Raw genomic sequence first — 20,318 nt, 5'->3', positions numbered from 1 at the left:
TTTCTTTCCAAAGGCTAACAGCATCATGACCCTCACATATAAGTTATCATACAGCTCTTTATAAGCAAGCACATTTATTCTTAATGCATTACAGAGAACCATTAAAAACAATAAAAGAGCCTTAGACATAAATACCAGGGGTCACCCAAACAGCAACCACTGGCTCTGCCAGCCCTTCAAAACACACATGTTTTTTTTCCCCATTGTTACAAGTTCATAACAGTCTCAGATTCAAAACCAGAACACAGGACGGGAAGGACAGGCATTTCTTTACACCGCTTGGGCCTTTGATCTTAGCTTTTGGTAACAGGTAATCAGCAAAAACCCTTTTCTCAGGGCATTTGTTTCAAAAGGCTGGGTTTTTGCATAACCAGAATTGGGGAATTTCTATTCACCTCTCCCTAGATACTCCCCAGGAAAACCACCACACTTTTTGTTCCAAAGTCCATTCTTGTGTGGCAAATTGTTAAATATAATCCTCTAAACCCCCAGATCTCACACCTTTTGTACCTCTTCCCCCAAGAGGCTGTACGCAATCGTGTCTCATAATAATTCCCAAACCATTCACTTAATATAATGCACCCCAATGCAACTCTGTTTTACACACAAAATTCAAATCCCAGGCTGCTGACTCTAGCGACCAGAGAAATAAGAAAATGGTGATATTACAAAAGCCAAGAGAGTAAAAACTGAATGGGAAAGGGATTCTTAGGCAAACTACTTAAAACTGGTTTGGGTTTTTCTATTAACATCTACTTACCACAATAATTCATTTTTTGGAAAAAAGGAAAACTTTGTTAGAGATACAACACCTATGGTATTCACAAATATCCCTAAGACACCTCAAAGGTCCTCCAACAAAATCAAGGATGACAAGACTTGACACTCTTTATGTTGCTAAGGCTAAAAAAAAAACAAAAACAAAAACAAAAACCCAAGCAAGGGCAGGGAAGCCACTTTCATGACTATTTTATAATCAACATGATGTTAACGCCAGCAATAGCCAATCTATACTATGTCTCCCGAAGTTGTTTACTTTGCTGAAGAAGAACTGGTCTTACCAACAGCGGGGAGAAAAATGTTCAAGAGCCCTAATGTAGACAGGACCTTTGTATCTGTAGAACAATCACAGAACACTAGGGTTGGAAGGGACCTCAAGAGGTCATCTAGTCCAACCCCCTGCTCAAAGCAGGACCAATCCCCAACTAAATCATCCCAGCCAGAACTTTGTCAAGCCTGACTTTAAAAACCTCTAAGAAAGGAGATTCCACCACCTCCCTAGGTAACCCATTCCAGTGCTTCACCACCCTCTTATTGAATTTTTTTTTTCCTAATATCCAACCTAAACCTCTCCCACTGCAGCTTGAGACCATTACTCCTTGTTCTGTCATCTGCTACCACTGAGAACAGTCTAGATCCATCCTCTTTGGAACCCCCTTTCAGATAGTTGAAAGCAGCTATCAAATCCCGCCTCATTCTTTTATTCTGCAGACTAAATAATGCCAGTTCCCTCAGCCTCTCCTCATAAGTAATGTGCTCTAGCCCCCTAATCATTTTTGTTGCCCTCCACTAGACTCTTTCCAATTTTTCCACATCCTTCTTGTACTGTGGGGCCCAAAACTGAACACAGTACTCCAGATGAGGCCTCAGCACTGCGAAATAGAGAGGAATGATCACGTCCCTCGATCTGCTGGCAATGCTCCTACTTACAAAGCCCAAAATGCTGTTAGCCTTCGTGACAAGGGCACACTGTTGACTTCTATCCAGCTTCTCGTCCACTGTAACCTCTAGGCCCTTTTCTGTAGAACTGTAGTCACTCTGTCCCTAGTTTGCAGCAGTGCATGGGATTCTTTCATCCTAAGTGCAGGACTCTGCACTTGTCCTTGTTGAACCTCATCAGATTTTTTTGGCCCAATCCTCTAATATGTCTAGGTCCCTCTGTATCCTATCCCTACCCTATCTACCACTTCTCCCAGTTTAGTGCCATCTGAAAACTTGCTGAGGATGCAATCCACACCAGCCTCCAGATCATTAATGAAGATATTGAACAAAACTGGCCCCAGGACAGACCCTTGGGGCACTCCGCTTGATACTGGCTGCCAACTAGACATGGAGCCATTGATCACCACCCCTTGAGCCCAATGATCTAGCTAGCTTTCTATCCACCTTATAATCCATTCCTCCAGCCCATGCTTCTTTAACTTGCCAGCAAGAATACTGTGGGAAACCATATCAAAAGCTTTGCTAAAGTCAAGGAATAATAGGTCCACTGCTTTCCCCTCATCCACAGAGCCAGTTATCTCATCATAGAAGGCAATTAGGTTAGTTAAGCATGACTTGTCCTTGGTGAATCCATGCTGAATGTTCCTGATCACTTTCCTCTCCTCAAAGTGCTTCAAAATTGATTCCTTAAGGACCTACTCCATGATTTTTCCAGGGACTGAGGCGAGGTTGACTGAGGTGAGGCCCGTAGTTCCCTGGATCCTCCTCCTTCCCTTTTTTAAAGATGGGCACTACATTAGCCTTTTTCCCCCTCTGGGAAAGAGGGTGGCTCCCGGGCTCAGTTCAAACAATATTCACACTGTAAAACCACTTTACAATATAACTAGTACCATTCTAGAAGAAAGGTTCTCTCTGAAAGTGCCAATCATTTCAACCACCAGCATAGATAGAATACTTCATCCACAATCTGTTTCAGGCTTTTTGGTAAGGAGAAGGGAGTTTGGTACAGCATGCTTAGCAGGTGCTGAATCCTCACTACCTTGATTTCTTCTCTGATAATGTGGGGGGGAGTAGAGAATACAGCGAGCCTGAGCTTTAGAGTGTACATTCTTTGCCATTTGTGTGTGTAAGGCTGCTCTCTATATTCGTTACCCAGCCAGCATGAAAAGTTTAGGAATCCCCATCTGCAAAAATATGCAAAGGTCGCCACACACACAAAATTATTGTTCTGGTAGTGATAATTTCACTTCATTACACAGTAATCCCACTACAAATAGGGTAGAATTAGGACATACTGCTCTTCTTGGAAACCTATTCAGCTAACTTTGCCTCTTTGGGGGGAAAAAAAACCACATGAGGGAAACAGTGCTGCTTAATTAAAATATTTATATAGAACCGTAATAACAATTTCCATCAAGTCACAAGTAGTCAATGGGGTATGTCGATTTGGTTTCATTAATAACTAAGGAACCTTTGTTTATTTAATGTCTTTTTTTAACAGTGTGAGTTAAGTGTTCTAGAGCCCACAGGCTGTTAGGCAGCAGGTCCCCTGGGAACAGCTATACAGAAGAGGCCAGAGGAAGATGGAAAGGAAAGAAGTCCTACCTGGACATGGGGGGTACAAGGGACAGCAGTAAGGACAGGAGGAAGAAGATAAGGGAAAAGGAGTAAGGGGACAAGGGAAAGATCTCGAGGAAAGAAAGTAAACAAGAGATGGGTGGCAGGAGTAAGGAAATGGCGAGGGCAGCCAGAGAGTTGAGGTGGAAGGAGGAGGGAACAGAGTGGAAGGGGAGAGTTCACCACCTTGACTGGCATGACAGTGTACACAAGCACTATCCCAGTTAGATAACCCGGCTTTCCTACGTGCTATCCGGGCTCAATAGTCGGTGCACGGTTTATTTACGCCCCACCCGGTGCAGAATGCTTGTCCCGAGCAGCGGGGACACCCTCGGCCCCAGCGAGCGCTCGCCGCGTGTCTGCCGGGCCAGGTGAGGATGACAGCCAGGCACGGCCCGTTTGCAGGGCAGCGCGGCTAGGGCGGGCCAGGGGGTGCTGGGGCCGGCAGGACGGGAACTCTAGAAGCGGCAGCGGCAGGTTTAGCCCTGGCTGGCGCCTGTCAGCGCGGCGGTGGAGGGCGGCCCTAGGGGGAGGGGACATGCTGGAGCGAGAAGACAAAGATGGGGGGCGGCCGGGGGCTCCCGCAGCGGAGCGCAGGTTGCGAGGCTGCCGGGCGAGAGGTCACGGACAGGCCCCTAGGCAGGGGCGAGTTGCTGAGCCCCAGCGCAGCGGCGGGCGGGACAGAGAACGGGTCAGTGGCCCGGGGCCTGGCAGGGCCTGTGGCCGGCACGGCGCGGGGCCCCCTCCAGGAAAGCGGGTGGCTCCCAGGCTCGGTCCTTACCGGGCAGCGCCGCCTCCACTCTCGCCTCCTCACACTCCGGGCTCCGGGGAAGCGGCTCCGAGACCCGACAGCAGCGACCGGGGAGGGAGGGGTGGTCACGGCGATCGTCACTCCCCCTCCCCTGCCCTCACCAGAGCCACTACACTGCGCAAGCGCCGAGCCTGGACGGGGGCGGGGCCCAGACCAAGACTACGCAGCACGCGCGTTAGGAAAGCGCGTGCGCGGCGGCGTCTCCCTGGGCCGGGCGAGGAGCAGTTGGAACGTTAGCGCGCGCCGCCTGTTTCTCTGGTCCACGGTGAGAGGCGGAGCCAGGCCCACTGACGGAGCCGGGGTGTTGGCGCCTCCCACCTACTGATGCCCGGCGAGCGAGGACCTCGAACCGGTTTGGCCTCGTCCCCCCTGTGCTCGGACCCCGGCTGCGTTGGGGACCCGCTGCCACACATGGCAGAACGGTTTTGGCAACTGCTCTGGTCAAGCCGGGGTCCTTGAGCCAATCGCACCGGGAAACGACCATCTGCCCCTGGTCTGGGTGATGAGGGGGCTGCCCCTGTCTCCTCAGCTCCCTCAGCCAGTGGGAGACAGGGCCTAGGGCCTAAGACTCAAGACCCATCCTGCTCTGCCAGCTCTCTTCTAGGGTGACCCGATACCAAGGGTGAAAAATCCATGTCAGGCAGTAGGCGGTAATTGGTACCTATCTCGTCACTTCAGCCCACGCTGAGATGCCTTGAAATGGTTTCAGAGCCACCTCCAGTAGCAGCCAAACTGTCATCAGCATCCCCTACTAGGAAGGAGAAAGGAAAAGTTGATGTGTTCTTGACAACCTTGCTGGCCTACAGCCATTTACCTACTGGCAATGGGCTCAGTAGGAGCAGGGTTATAGTGTGTAATCCATAGGGATGTTTAGTTTGAATTGGAAAAAAAAATAGTGCTAGTCTGGATGGAGTCAAGTATCAGGTAGTTGTGTAAGTATGTATCTACAGAAACAACAAGGAGTCTGGTGGCATCTTAGAGACTAACACATTTATTTGGTCATAAGCTTTTGTGGGTTAATAACGCACTTCTTCAGATGCATGGAGTGAAAATTACAAATGCAAGCAGTATACATGAAGAGAAGGAGTTACCTTACAAGTGGAGAACCAGTGTTGACATGGCCAATTCAATCAGAGTGGATGTAGTCCACTCCCAATAATTGATGAGGAAGTGTCAGTACCAAGTATCCACATCACAAGAAACACCATCATAAATGGTACCCTAGTTGCAATCTCAAGAGGTCTATCCACAGGCATAAAAATGTTCTCTGGTTGGTATTGGTGAGATCCAATACTTCCAATCAAGAGTCCTTATCTTTAGCTTAGTAAAAGTACTATTAGTAGTATTCTGCCAGCTTTACTTTGAGTCACTATCATGTTCTACAAAAAGGTCATTTTATATTAAAATGAAAATAAATTTGCGTTAATTTTGGACATGGATTTAAAAAACTGGCAACGATTATCTCAGTAAAACATCACTGCCATTACACTTTAGTAAAGTATTTGTCATTCACATTTATTGTCATTTTCTTGCATCTTTCAGTGTAGTCACTTCAAATGCCACTAAGGATTACATTTTAGAATCATAGAAGATCAGAGTTGGAAGGGACCTTAAGAGGTTGTCTAGTCCAACTCCCTACTCAAAGCAGGACCAATCCCCAACCAGATTTTGCCGCAGATCCCTAAATGGCCCCCTCAAGGATTAAACTGACAACCCTGGGTTTAGTAGGCCAATGCTCAAACCACTGAGCTATCCCTCCCCCCTAAAAAATTAATCACTATCATGGCTGCTGATTCGAAAGCTTAGAATTATAATATGAAAGAATGACTGTAAAGTGATAATCCTTGGTCAGAAAAGAATGGGTACTTATCCTACAGTAACTACTATTCTTTGAGATGTCATAGGCAGTCTGGATCCTACTGAGGTGCTTGTGCACCTCATGGATGCAAGATTGGAGTTTTTTTGAAAGCGATGTTAGCTGGGCTGCGCATGCATAATATAACTCCTTATGCAACGTACAAGAAGACAGGGTGGATCATGTGTGACCCCTTCTCAGTGCCCTTGCCATTCAAAGCCAGTGTTGCTGAGGCCTCCAAAAAACAGGGATGAAGGGTGGGCAAGTCACGGGATATGCTGCGCACACTATACAATACCTCAAAGAATCAAAAAGTTACTGAAGAACAAGTAACCATTCTTTCTTCTTCATGAAGACTGAATATGGGATTTGATCTTAGGTTGTTTGCCAGTGCTGGAGAGACTGGAACCACTCTCCTAGGTGGCAGGTCCTTGCTGATTGGGAGTTAATCATAGTCCTATGAACTCTATTGTCTGCAATGGCATGAGTGACGATTTTTCATAGTTCACAGTGAATACTAGTTGAGAGAACAGGGAAAGGACTTATTCTAAGGCTGTTGCAGTCTCTTATTGGGACCTGCCTCTGATCAGCTAGTCATCCAGGTGAGATGGGTACACAGATTCCCTGCTTCCTTAAGTGCACTGCCAGGCATTTGGTGAATAATCTCAGTGGCATGAGAGGCAGAACTCTGTATTGGTAATGGTTGGGCCTCCCTGTGAATCTTAGGTATTTCCTCTGGGCCAGATGGATAGCTATATGGATGTATGCATTCTGCAAGTTAAGAGCTACAAACTAGCCTTGCGTTTGAAGAAATGGACTGACGGAGGCAAGTATCACCATTCTGAATCTGAGAGGGTATATGTATTTGTTTAGTTACCTCAGCTGTAGGTGTAGAACTCCTTTCTTCTTTCAAATGAGGAAATATCCAGAGAATGGAGTGTGGTATTTGAGTCCTTTGGGGAGTACAGAGTATCATCTGTTCTCTTTCTGAGCAGCTCTGAGCCCTGAAGCAGTAAACCCTCAATCATGGCCTGTATGTTTCTCTGAATACCCACTGCCTGTAGCTGTGATGCCTGGCACATTGTTATCACAGTGGCCATAGACGAAGCCTTAGTTTTGGAGGCATCCATGGCCACCACTTGACCTTCTTTAGTTATATCTTTAGGCTCCTCTTGGCTATAGGATCTGCACAAGGTACGTGTTACTCTGTCTTATGTTAGGAAGGCAGTTAGCCGCATGCAGTTGTAGGGAAGCTGAGTAGTACACTCCAGAAAGGTTGAGGCTTCTCAGACCCTTGCCTTACTCATATTCAACTTTTAGTATATCGCTGATATGAAGGAGCTTAGGTTGTGGTGGATGTAGACGTATTCAGACTCCCAGGGAGGTACTTGGTACTTCTTCTTGACTCACTTTGCAGTGGAAGTTAGCATGGTCAGTGTATACCATAGGGCCTTAGTGAAGTCAAGTAATCCCTCATTTATGGGGAAGATGATCCTGGCTGGATCAGAAGCTCACAAGACAACAAATAGCTTGTGTAATTTCTCAGATATGACTAACATCTCTATCTCCAATCAATCCTCACAAGGAACTTCTGGAACATGCTGATGTCTGGTGCTGGTATCAAACGCTGGGGATACTGCTTCATCAGGTGACGAAAACAAAAAGTGCTTTGGATCTGTCCCTGTATCTGGCTCTTCCTGGTAGTCTGGTGTAGGAATGTAATGGGGAGTGACGTCTCCTCTTGAGTGTGGTTGAGACTGGCATCTCAATGCCTGCGATAGTGGACCCCTGTACCGCCAATAGGGACATTGTGGCATGCCAAAAGAATACAGCTGTCTTGTTGGGTATTGGCCAGTCCACTGCTATTCCTTACAGACTGGAGGCAGCTGAGTCCTGTAGGGTAACCTGGGAGGTACATTCATAGTGTCAATAACTGGCCTCAGAGGAGAGAGTTCTTAACTGGGAGACGAGGAGAATGTACGCCCTGGTAATGGTGAGGAGTAGACCACTGTCATAGGCTGTGCCAAAGTATATGAGACTCTTGGTATTAGAGTCGATAAATGTCTCAGCTCAGACGATGGACTTGGTTCTCTGGGCTTATCCTCCAAAGTGAGCATTGACTCCGATCAGTGGGTCATTGTAGCTGGGATTGGTGGTAGAGTTGTGGGCTACATCGTATGCTGCTTTCCCTCAACCCTTGACACAAAATGGGGCATTGTGGGATTTATCTCCGGAAGCTTTATGGCGTCTGTCCTTATGGGATGAAACTGAGATCCCTCTGGAATCTCTGTATTTGAAGATACTTTGATTCCAGAAATGTTGGTGCCAGCATTGATTCCAGTGATGTTGAAGATGGCTTTGATGCCAGTGCTGGATTTTGTGCTGGTCTTTAATGTTGCTTGTCTGCTAGGTGGGATGCTGGATGAAGGAATTTGCCTCCCCAGGGTCTGAAATCTTCATGGACTGTGCCAGAAAATGGAGCGTTAGCCTCTCATCTCGCAACTTGCACATTCTCATGGAGAGTGACAAGTATACTGAGATGATGTTCTGTCTATGAGTCCCGCTATGTCTTTCTTTTGGGGGAGTAGGGGTTAGGCCATTGTAGGATGGATAGGATTAAAGCTCACAGATTTTGTCTCCCCTGTGTGAAGAGACCCTGTATAGGTGGACAATCCTGTTCTTTAAAAAGGGTAAATTTTATTTAAAGCAAGCAAGCAAGCAAGAAAATACATCTGGAACTTAGGCTTTTGGTAGATTTTAAAGGCACAATTCCAAAAATCAAGCACCCCAAAATAGCTTTCTTGGGAGTTCAGCTTAAAAGTTACAAGCAAACAAAAGCATCTGTCGTTAGCACAGAGGGGTCCACAAGCCAATAAGAAATAAAAGAAATAACCCTAATCGTGTCTTGCTAAACGTTCTGATCTACTTACACATTTGGAGTTCAGATAAATAGTTCTAGGCATGATCTGATGACTTATACCTGATTTAACTGCTTAGAGCATGGCTGCTCTGTCCCTCCAACCAAGAGAACAACAGACAAAGTTTCTTTCCCAATTTTAAAAAGTTCTACCTTCCCACTGGCTCTTTTGGTCAGGTGCCCACCTTTTTTTCCCCCCTTTACCTGGGGGACTCGTTAACCCTTTACAGGTAAAGCAAGTAAAGAACATCTACCAAGAGGGATTTTACAGCTAACTGGCTGGCTGGATGTCCATCAAAGGGAGCTATCCCCCCACTTTATTTATCACAACTTCCTACAGGGCCTGATCCAAAACACTCGCTGAAATCAAGGTAGTCTTTCCATTGCCTTCAACGAGAGAGAGAGATCTTTCCCAAAGTAAGGAAAATATGTCACTAACCCATACATCTCAGAGCAATATAGCTGAAATATTTAGATATAATTTGTCTTATTGAATTCTGTTTACCAATACGATAATCTAGGCATTGTGTTTTGATCCATTTGTAACAATGAGTTTTACACTTGAATTTTATTTTCTGTCATTTAGATTTTCAACCAATGTTTGTTCAACTTGGTTCATAGGATTTCCTTAGAGTTTAATATCCTTTTGCCGTTAAATTTTTTTATGCATATAAAAGAAACTGGCAACTGAGTTACCAGTAATTAAATTGTGATGTGGTGGCCTTGCCCTAGGTGTAGAACTAGGTATCTGTGCAAAGTGGGTGTAAAATGCTACCAAACCAGAACAACAATATTTTACGCCTACTTTGCACAGAAATAAATTACTATACAAGGGGCAAGACGGTGGAGAATCATGTCCTGTAATTACTTTGTACAGAGCATTTATTAAAACATACCTGGAAAGGTGTGCCCATTTCTGGTGCCATAATAGAGGAAGCCTGGAAAAGGTACAGGTAAATAATATCAAAGGCATCAGTAGTTAAGAAGACTAGGCTTGCATTCATTAAGAGCCAAATACTTGTTCTGTTGACAACAATAGGAATTTTATTATTCCCTTCAGCTGGAAAAAGGATATAGCCTTAAGGGATTAGCTGAGTGGAAAGGGTCTTAGAAGTAATCTTAACAAAGGGTCGTTGTAATAATTTAGATGGAGTATGTGTTAAAAGTGTTAATGTAGCCCAAACACTGTCCTACATTAAACAGTATTAATTAAACGAGGCCTGGGGTTTAGTATACAGAGACTTCAGTCTGTGTAATATTTTGGCAAACGTACTATTTAAAAATCTTTTAAACTTTTTATTAGCGATACCAAAAAGGAAAAAGCAAACAGTTAAAGCATTTGAAATGTGAACTCTTAAGGCAGGGTTTCATTTTAACATTTCTTGTGCCCTTTCCCTTTATCTGGAGAGTTTAAAATGGTATCAACTATGGCAATAACTGTCCTTTTTGGGAATGGAGAAGAAGTTAGTGGAGATAAGGTGGAGGAGATGATGTTGCTGCTGCTCTGCTAAAGTCTAATCTTAGATGGAAAAGTGCCATTGTTTGAGTTTCTTAGATGGTATCCAAGATGGTAATAACTGGCATCCCAAGTGGTGTTTGGGATTCAGCTGCAGTCAGTAGAGATGGCGATGCCATCGGGCATCCTGTCTCGGGCCTGGTTTTGTCAGGATATTTCTCAAGATTGGGATGATGAAGGCCCGGAGTCCCTAGTAACAGCCATGATGGTGAAGCTCGCTCTAGTAGCCTTTGTCTATTCTTTTTGGTTTTTTTCATACTTTCCCCACAAGTTTTTAAGGATCCACAAATGGAATGATAGGTGGAATAGCCTGTCCCCTCGTTAATGGACATATCTTTTGGCTTTACATTTTTTGTTCTTAAGCATAATTAAGTCTTTTAATCATATTAACATGGCCTTTTTTTGTTTAGACTAATTCAGTTATTGCCTTCCTTTTGTACCTTCCCCATTAACATTGGTTATTGTAAGATCTTAGGAACTTTTACATACTTTTTTACAGTTGAACTCATAATTCGGATAAATTTGTAGGTCCAATTGTTACAACAGGGCTCAATCCTGCAGTTGTCTTGCAGGCAGAATATATCCAGAGTCATTTGGAATCTGTTAGAAACCAGTAAAAGATGTTAAAAGTTAACTCCAGTCTTTCAAAAGAGCACTTCATAAATGGATTTAGAGGCATAGTTATGAGATAAACAAGGAAGTACTTGAGAATTTTTTTAATATATCATACTATAAATCTAATAAGTATTTCATATCTTTCCTTTATAGCTTTTCTCACAATTATACCAAACACCCCATCATATGCCACATTGTTTGTACATAATCTAAGAATATTTGATGGTTTACTAGTCCCAGAATGCTGCTAGTGTATTTTAAATTCTACTGAAATATAATGGTCTAGCATAGAGTATGAGGATGCTCTTTGACCGTGATTCCCAAACTTTTGAGTACTGTTACTCCCTTTCAAATATTTTAAAACTTTTGGGGTTCCCCACAACCAAATTCTGTGTTTTTTACTGATTTAAGACATTAGAGTTTAAATGGTTTTGCAACTTCTTTTCAACTGCATACAGTTTGTTTAATTTTAGTTTTAAAAACCCAGCTTAGATCACATTATATAGCTTGAAAATATGGATGTTTTTGTGTGTTCACAGCCCAAGATTTTAGTGAGAAGAATGGTCCTGTTTCAGCGTCCATAGTTACACAGTATTTGGTTGAATTTCTAATAGCACCAGATGCAAATAGTTTTCCAAGTTTAACTATTTCTGTGTTTAGTTTTCACAGAAATTATTGCTGAAAACCCACTCACAGAAATAACTGGAAGGACACCAAAGTAGCATTTTCATAGTTTCATCTCTGAGTTATTTATACTTCCTTTTAACAAAAAAAGACAGAATGGCTGGTTTGATAGATTTGAAAATTTGGTTTTTATTGCGTGATCACTTGACAATTCTAAGTGATTTTCTTGTGTTGAGATACTTAAGTTTGGAATGGAGTCAGCAGTTACCAAGAATGGTATAGAATCCAGTCAGTATCGTCTTCTGCTGAATCTGTGCTAGATGTAGGCTTAGCACCTGGTCAGAATTCTTCCATTATAAAGATAAGATGCACCTGTCTCTCCCTCAGCCCCCCTCCCCCATCTGCTAGTCCCGGTGCTGCTGCTAGTACTGGGATCCTCTCTTTGTTCTCTGCTCCAGCAAGGACTTGCAGGTGAGAGATTTCCTGCTGAATGCTTCCCCCAAGAGGAAGTTCCTTTGTTGAAGGCCCCCTACAGGAGCAGAGGGCACCGAGATGCTCCCATCCCCAAGTACCAGCATAAGATGCAGACTCACAGGTAAGATACAGCTGATTTTTAAGCCTAGAAATGGGGGTCGGGGGGATGGCATATTGATTAAATTTCCCCCCCAAACACTCATAGCTCCCCATCTCTCTCAGTTTGGGAGGCATTGTGCTATGGTTACTGAACCGCAAAACGATGCTCTCTGATTGGCTCAGGGCCAGTCAGGACACAGGAATTCCCAGTCAAAACTGGACTTTCAATTCCTGTACGCAGGGTAGACCTGGAAGAGGGAGCGCACCCCTTCCTTAATTAAAAGCAGAAGGGAGCTTCCCCTCCTCTTCCTGGCTCAGGTAAGCAAGCAGTACTCACCCAGAGTTGCCCACCTTCTTGACTGGTGTGTTGGGAGCTCCCTTTCCTGATTCAATGTACTTCAGTCACTGTACAGCAAAGCCGCAAGTCCCTCCACTTTGATTAAATATTGCCATCAATACGCCCCCAAACCATGGCTGTCTCAGTGTAATTTGCAAGATCCTCAGGTCAAGGACCATGTCTTTATTCTCTCTGCAAAGTATCACGTGCACCCAACTGCTCTACACAGTAGTGTTAAATGATGAAGTTTATGGCTGGTTTAGTTTTGAGGCAATACGCCTATAACAAGATTGGCATAGCCCTAAAATAAACTCTTCTGCACCTGTCACTTGTCTGCATGTACATCTCACAGCAGCTTCCATTTAACTCAGCAGTAATTGTAACCTGGGTCATGGAGTTCATTTAACCCAGCATCCTATTACATCTTGCAGTTACGAAGTGTCCACAAGGTAGCACGTGATAAAAATCCAAAGATTAAATTGTACATCATAAGCTTTTATCAAATGCCATTCACACATTATCAAATGCCATTCACGCATTCAGTCCAACCTTCACAGCCCAACGTGTATTTAAATAAGACCAATGGAACCTGGCAAACACAGAGACAGGAGATTTTATTTAACCTTGTGTACAAACAACGGCTTAAAAAGCCTTAGATTTTTATTTCCAAATACAGTTTTTGGATCCTTTTTTATGCCATTTATCTTCAGAAAATTTAAAAAAATCCAGCATGACCATTTTAAAATTTTTTTCTCTACTGCATTCTTGGGCCTAATCCTGAGAGCTTTTGAGCTCAGCAAGTCTCATTAATTTCAATGGGAGTTACGTGTGCTCAGTACCTTTCAGGATCAGGGCATTTATTCAGTTTTTGAAAACAGAGCACTAATTGGGTATTGAAGCACTAACAATAGCATTATAAAATGTCAAAGCAGAGTCTTTAACATGAAACATGGCGGTATTAAACAATGCAGACAATATTAGCTCTACGGTGAAACTCAAATTACCCACCACCAATGAACGAGTTTCTTCTACACCTCATACTTTAGCACTAATTATATAATTTAATTGTATTTATATTTAAATAAATAATTTTATTATCTGCTTTTCTTTGAACTCTGCATGGATTATAAACACTTGCAACAGTAGAGATAAGAACAAACTACACAAGTTACATAGGCAAGAGAAGGCTTGGTTTTTATTTTTATTTTTTTGCTAAACAGACATAGAAAGGACAAATTTCACAATGTCCCATTCTGAGATTTTCTTTTTAAGTTCACTGTTTCATTCTGACTTCCTCAGTTAACCAACATCCTTCTCTTCCAGTTTTAGTATTTCATAGTCACTTGTAGTATTAAGATCTTAGCTTGGATACTCATAATTGGAAACATCTACTCTGGTGTAGGTAACAGTTTTACCCAATGCTCCTACGTTGCAGTTGTTGTGCAGCATTCTCAAGCATTTAGAAGTTGATGAGAAGCCCAATCCAAGACATCAGGCTGTGAGTATCTTAAGAAGGGATCAGGTAGGGGATAGGCTAGGAAGTACTGCTGTGAAGGATTTGCTATGGCTCTTTCTGCATTAAGTATTTGAAACTCTTTTCAAATACGGTTTTAGTTTACCATGACTGACACAGTTTATGTCTGCACCCAAATTCATTACTGCAGGCCCAGTTGCTTCCTCAAATGGGCCTAAAAGGGAGGAAATGTGAGGTTCTTTTTGCAAAGATTGATGCTTGATGATTCCATTGGGGGTGGGGGAAGAGGTGGATTTGCTCCTCTACTGAACAGGCAGTGAGGCCCACACTTAAACTCCATACATCCCTTGGGAGACGTGGGGATCTGGAGAATCAATAGGTGATCAAGGCCATATGCGTGGAAGCCCTGTCCATTATCCGTGCAGGAACCCCAGACTCACAGAGTATCTTCCACGGCATCTACTAGGATAAGCAGAGGGGTGCTGCCACTTAGGCAACTCAACTCCCCTTCCATGCAAGAAGGTATGTTCCACACACACAAGGTCCCCTCCACACATAAATTAGGAGATAAGACTAGGCCTTTGATACAACTGCTTTCAGAATCCAGGCTATGGAGTAGCTAGATGGTTAATCTGGAGCACATCTTGGGCTAATATGACTTTAAAAATAGCCTGTCTCCACTGGACTGAGAAACTGCTATGGCTGTTCTAACAGCCGTCATACTGGCAAATCCATGTGGAATGTTTTTGACAACAGTATTTGAACATGACTGTAGTTAGTACATAGCAAGCTCTAGAGGAGATAGGGCCCAAGACACTACTCCTGTGCTGGGGCACTTTGTTGAAGTACTGTAATTTTCAGACATGTTTAAAACATGGATCCTTAAGGGTGTAAATGCAACAAAACTGTCTTAATCATGTCTCTAAACAATGGTACAGCCCTGCAAGTCCAAAACAGTAGCACAGTTGGTCCAGTGTACACTCAAAGTCTAAACTATCTCAGACATATCAGGAACAGCCATACTATAACTGGGTCTGCCAATATGATAGTTTACACACTGTACATGGACATTAAGTCGCTCAAATTTCTGCTAGAAAAGAGACGCTTCTTTCTCCTTTCAGAGTAGAAGGAAAGCCAAGGACATGGAAAGTATATGTATAGATCACCTGCATATGCATTATTTTACAATGGCCTCACCTAAGATTTCAGTACAGTACAGTAGTGCAGAGACTCAGCAACAGGGATGGGGGAGAATAGCATGAGTCACTGCCATATTTTCTACTTGTTGGCAGTTCCATTGCTATGTTTTGTGTGCCCTAGAGAGGCAGACTGGACTTCCTAGAGATGTGCCTAGCAGAGATGACGACTCATGATGTTTGTTAGCCTTCATATCAAGCTTGTTTTAGTCCTACTGCTGTGAACACTTCACAATTATTGTATATTGTGACATTTTATGCTCTCAGTGTTGGGGTTGGCTTTTTTTTTTAAATCAACTTCCTGGTGATTTTGTAGTTCTGGACTGGGTTTTCTGAGCTTTTTTCTCCCTTCCTTTTTTGTTGTTACAACCACTAATGTATAGAGCCCCCCCCCATATTTGAGGACAAGTGACCTATCATTGGAATGTAACAGCTTCCAGTAGCAAGAGAAAAGGATTACAGCACATCATAAGTGGTAGACTAAGTGCTGAATACAATAACATTTTAGTTTACTGACAATACAATCTTAGCTCAGCGTACGTCTAGGGGTATGAGTTTTTTCTGTGACTTAAGGAGAGGGGATCGTTTTCTCTTTTGCCAAACCATGTGATTTATGTGATTCCTAATCATGCTTCTCTCATGTTTTTATTGTTCTTATTCAAAAATCGGTGGGGCGTGAGGGTGGATATTAATTATTATTCCGCTATAAGAGCTTCCTTTAAAGGAGATTTCCTTTGATTTTGAGGTCAACCTAGGTACACTTAATGAAAACTTTTATATACTGAGCCTTAACACTCACTTTTCATTCTAGCCTTAAGACTAAACCGGAGACCTCAGTGTCTGAATGCTAAGTAACTGATTTAGAAGACATATTTCTTCAAGGCACATAAGCACAATGTGAACGCTTCTGTCTTCCTGTAATAAAATTCTTCCTCCTTTGAAATTCCGAGTGGAAAAGGGAAAGGGCAGAGTTCATTTGAACATTTCAAATTCTTTTTAAAAAAGTTTCCAAAGTGGGACTGTAGCCCCCAAAATAATGTCATCTTAGTACATATGTAGGCACTGAAATAAGTGATGGACAAGAGGGTGTTATTTTCCCATTGTTAAGATGCAGGTTTTAAGCACCTTCAAAGGCCATGGTGATCAATTTACACTTAAGCATTTTCAAGGAATGGCACAGTTGAGAGAAGTGAACACATACCATAATGCCTGTAAGTGTTGCAGTGGGTAATGAGCAAGTTAGGAGATCCTTTATACACTTTACAGAACATTACATTTGTTTAAATGAACCTATACAGAAAGTGAACATAACAGTGTATCAGTGGATTAGATTAGGGAACAGTTAAAATGAGTAAGTAGTGTAAAAATACTGCATCTCCATTAACAGATTCCACGGTTGCACCACCTAGTGACCTACAGAAACATTGCAGTTTCACATCACATGCTACATATTGATTGCCCTGTACTTAGCAACTGAAGCTCAGAATCAAGGCAGGCAGCGAGCATCAGTGAAGGTAATCAAGTATAGCTGTATTTTGCCTTTAGCTGATACATGAAAATTAGCAGCATATAAAAGTACAGTCTGATTTAGCCTAACCACTATCTCACCTCTTTAAATTGTGCAAGAGTAAAATTCACCAGCAGCATTTCAATGACTATGTTTCAATTTGGTTTCAACTAAGACACTTGCCCCAATACAAAGTGACACACACACACACAAAGATGAAACAGAGCTAAGTAATTTTTATCAATCCTCAAAAGCTACTTTTCATGGTTTATTTGCCCATTTTACTCAACATTACTGTACTTTGCTGGTTTAAAAGCCTACTCAACATTTAAAATAAAATAAAATCGAAAGGAACAAAACTAAAGCTATTTCTGAATAAAGGAGAGACTGTTGTTTTAAAAAAAAAAAAAAAAAAAAAAAAAAAAAGCAAGTGGTGATACACAGACTGGATTTTGGCCCAAGCTAGGTGGTGCCCATCACTTTTTGTTTAGTGTGGCTTAAGAATCTTAATGGATCACTAGGCAGAGGACATAATCCTTTTGTGAATTCTGAATTTCTCAAAGCACAGTCCATTTGTAAAGCTTACAACGCTAGGGGAAGCTCAACTACTCCATTCTCACAGTTCAAATAAATCAACGGTCTCACCCTCATCATAGGATGTGCTATTTCTCCAGCCCAAAATTACCAGCTTTGGGGAAAACTTACACTCCTATTCAACTGAAATACTTTGTGTGTTACGTTAAATTAACTACAAAAAGTCTTCTCATCCACATGCCTGCATGTTAGATAGGGTTACAGCAGAATCAAGCATTGTATTATACTGAAAAACTAAAAGCAACAACTTGTAACAGTAACCAAAGCAGAAGCAATTTTCTTATTGTTACACAATATAAATTGGTAACTTAAAATTATACTTCCTATATAAATAAAAATAAAAAGTCAGGCAAAAGTAAATTGGCACAGTCATTATGGTATTGCTTTCCAGTTTAAACACTGCAAACTGCACCCACAGATTACAAAGACCAAAAGGGGTAAATGATCACCAGTGATTGGAGTAGAATTTTTGAACTAGAAAAACCTGCAGTGCTGATGCCTCAAAAATATCAAACATTTGAATTTTGTAAAGGAGTGGGTGGTTGTGCAGCTGACTAAGAGGATTGTTACAGAGCTGCTATTTAAAAACAAAAACAAGTACATAAAAGCAGAAAACTATGGAGTGTGTTACTGGTCTGTAACCTTTTCTTGAGACAGTATCTTTCAGGATTGCCTAGTTTTTACCTTTAGTTTTATAAAAGGCCAAAAATTAAAAAAAAAAACCAAACAACCCATTTTTAAACCAAGTTTTTGTTTCCCTTCGCCCTGCCCCTGCAAGCACCTCCTAATACACACACTTTTCTGTCTCACGGGTTCGAATAGCAAGGGGGTGTAGAAGCTGGAATGTAGCGAAAATACAGTCGAGCGATTTTCTAATTGTACATTACAACACACAGAGATTTGCTTCCAGACCTAAGAAAAGAGGGGTGCTAAACAATAGTAAATGCCTATAAGAATTCTTATAATCGCATGCAAAATGCTGAGATACTCACAAAATCGAAATAATTTATATTTTTCTTTTGAATTTCCCACTTCACAGTACAACAACATCTATTATGCAGCAGTCAATTATGTTGACTGCTAAATAGTTTCCCTTTTTTTTTTTTAAATTTTTTTTTTTTCTCTCTCTCATTTGGAAGATTCCTCTTATTTATTTGAGCAGAGAGTTCTGAGACCTTCAGAAAATTCGGCATAACAAGATTTGTTTTTTCTCTTTAGTATTCTTTCCCCCCCCCATACTGCTTATGATTCAGCTACGTGGGTCGTTAATTTTAAAGTTTGCTTTTCTCCCCCTTCTTTCTCTTGTCTTCAGACTGCTCTTTTCTTCAAGCCAGGGTGTTGATGGATGGTTGCAACTAAAGTGGATACTGCATAGTGAAGTGGGTAGCACAGGCTAAGGGAGACTCTGATGCAGCTGAAACCTCTCCCCAGATGCTTGGCACATCTGTTTCATGACCTGAATAGCCTCCTCTGGTCATGAGACCATGCAGTTAGCTTATGCTTACAATTCCCAAGGCAAATACTGCTCCCACTTACACCCATGGAACTCTACTGACGTCAGTGTGGTCGCACAGGTGTAAGTGGAGTGAGTATTAGGTCCCACCTGGTGTACTGCTATGTGTAGCTTTATAGAAATTTCTGCACTGCTCTTAATTCCAACAGGGTAGAAATTTCTGAAGAATACAAAATGCTACCTGTTAGCAGATTGTCCATACAGTACATTGTGACATAGCCTATCAAAGTATTTGTATCTATCAGAAAAAGACTCTTGTAGAAGCAACATACAAAGCTTCAAAAAATTCAAGTATCAAAAATGTCATTTTGATAAAAGTTTCGATTAAGCAGCCAGCAAGAAAGACAGCTGTTGATTTTTTGTCCCCAGATGCTTGAAGATACTTCAGTACGTTTGTAGTGCTTATTTTAGCACAGGTATTAACATCTGTGTGTGTGGAGAGCTAGGAGTTTCCATTCAATTTCGAAGGTCCCAAAGAATTTAGCAACCAATTTTGGACAACACTGCCTCTGCATTATAAACAACTAAGTGAGCTTGTTTGTTAATGGAATTAAAGTGCTCAGCCTAGTTCTCCCTGCTTTTCTTTCATGTACTGTACTTATCTGTTGTATAATGCAAGTGGGTCTGGCTCCTTTGACACCAAAAGAAAAGGTCAGAAGTGCAACAAAGAGACAAGAAAAGGATACCCCCTTTCCTAGAGTTTGTACAAACATTTACAAGGGAAGGGGTAGGAGAGAGACAAAAAAACAACAGGTCCAGTTGCACACAAAACTTCTAGTTTATTTTTCAAAAACCCTGTTCAAATCAAGACTTGAATTTCTCAGTGGAGGAATCAAAGATCCCCTTGCTGAATGATACTATCCTCTGTGGCCCAGAACAGTACTTTAAAACAGCAGTTATTAAAGACACACTTGTGATATAGCCTTTAATTCCCCTTTCACCCCAGAAGGGCATTCTGACAAGTGTTCACGTAGAAAGCTTGAAGCTTCTTGATGATAAATTTCATCCATAAAAATGAGGAATACCTTCTCACCTTCCCAAGAGCAACAACTGCACTCTGTGTTGCATTTGTTAAAGTGTCTGTTGCTCCTTCTAGTGGAGCCTTTCAGTACAGCTCCATGTCCAGTCCAATTCTTCCCTATTCTACAGATCAAAACTAGAGGGAGTTTCTCCTTACTCTTCAGCTTAGCTCTGTTTGACAAACAGCAGAAGCACTGAAGGCTATGCTTCCTCATGACAGGACCAGGCCAGTAATGTCTGAAGAAGAAACAGTTCTCCTGTTCTCAGAGTGGCAGGTTCACACCAAGAACAGTTGTACAAGCCCCTTTGTTGTGACCAGACTCCTACACCTCTGTGGAAAAGAGGATGCTTTGCCGTTTACTGTCTGGGGTGGGGATAGTCTCCAACTGCAGGAAGTAAAGAAGAACTTGAACCTGGAAGAAGGAAG

The 20,318-nt window shown here is 42.3% G+C and overlaps 2 protein-coding genes across 4 annotated transcripts in view; both read right to left on the bottom strand.

The window, feature by feature from the left end:
* Positions 1 to 4,276, bottom strand: part of SPECC1L (sperm antigen with calponin homology and coiled-coil domains 1 like) — a 101,187-nt gene extending 96,911 nt beyond the window's left edge. Inside the window, exon 1 of the mRNA XM_050924457.1 lies at positions 4,121 to 4,276. The gene's annotated coding sequence lies outside the window, so the exon portion shown is untranslated. The remainder of the gene's footprint in view (positions 1 to 4,120) is intronic.
* Positions 4,277 to 17,187: 12,911 nt separating this feature from the next.
* The window catches only part of BCR (BCR activator of RhoGEF and GTPase), a 128,500-nt gene continuing 125,369 nt past the window's right edge, over positions 17,188 to 20,318 (bottom strand). For all 3 annotated transcript variants that reach the window (XM_050924452.1, XM_050924453.1, XM_050924456.1), the window contains one exon: positions 17,188 to 20,304. In XM_050924452.1, the coding sequence (XP_050780409.1) occupies positions 20,215 to 20,304 (90 nt within the window). In that variant the 3' untranslated portion in view covers positions 17,188 to 20,214. The remainder of the gene's footprint in view (positions 20,305 to 20,318) is intronic.

This window comes from Gopherus flavomarginatus, chromosome 15 (assembly GCF_025201925.1).
Source record: "Gopherus flavomarginatus isolate rGopFla2 chromosome 15, rGopFla2.mat.asm, whole genome shotgun sequence".
Classification (NCBI taxonomy): domain Eukaryota; kingdom Metazoa; phylum Chordata; order Testudines; family Testudinidae; genus Gopherus; species Gopherus flavomarginatus.
This window is presented reverse-complemented; position numbering and strand designations above follow the sequence as displayed.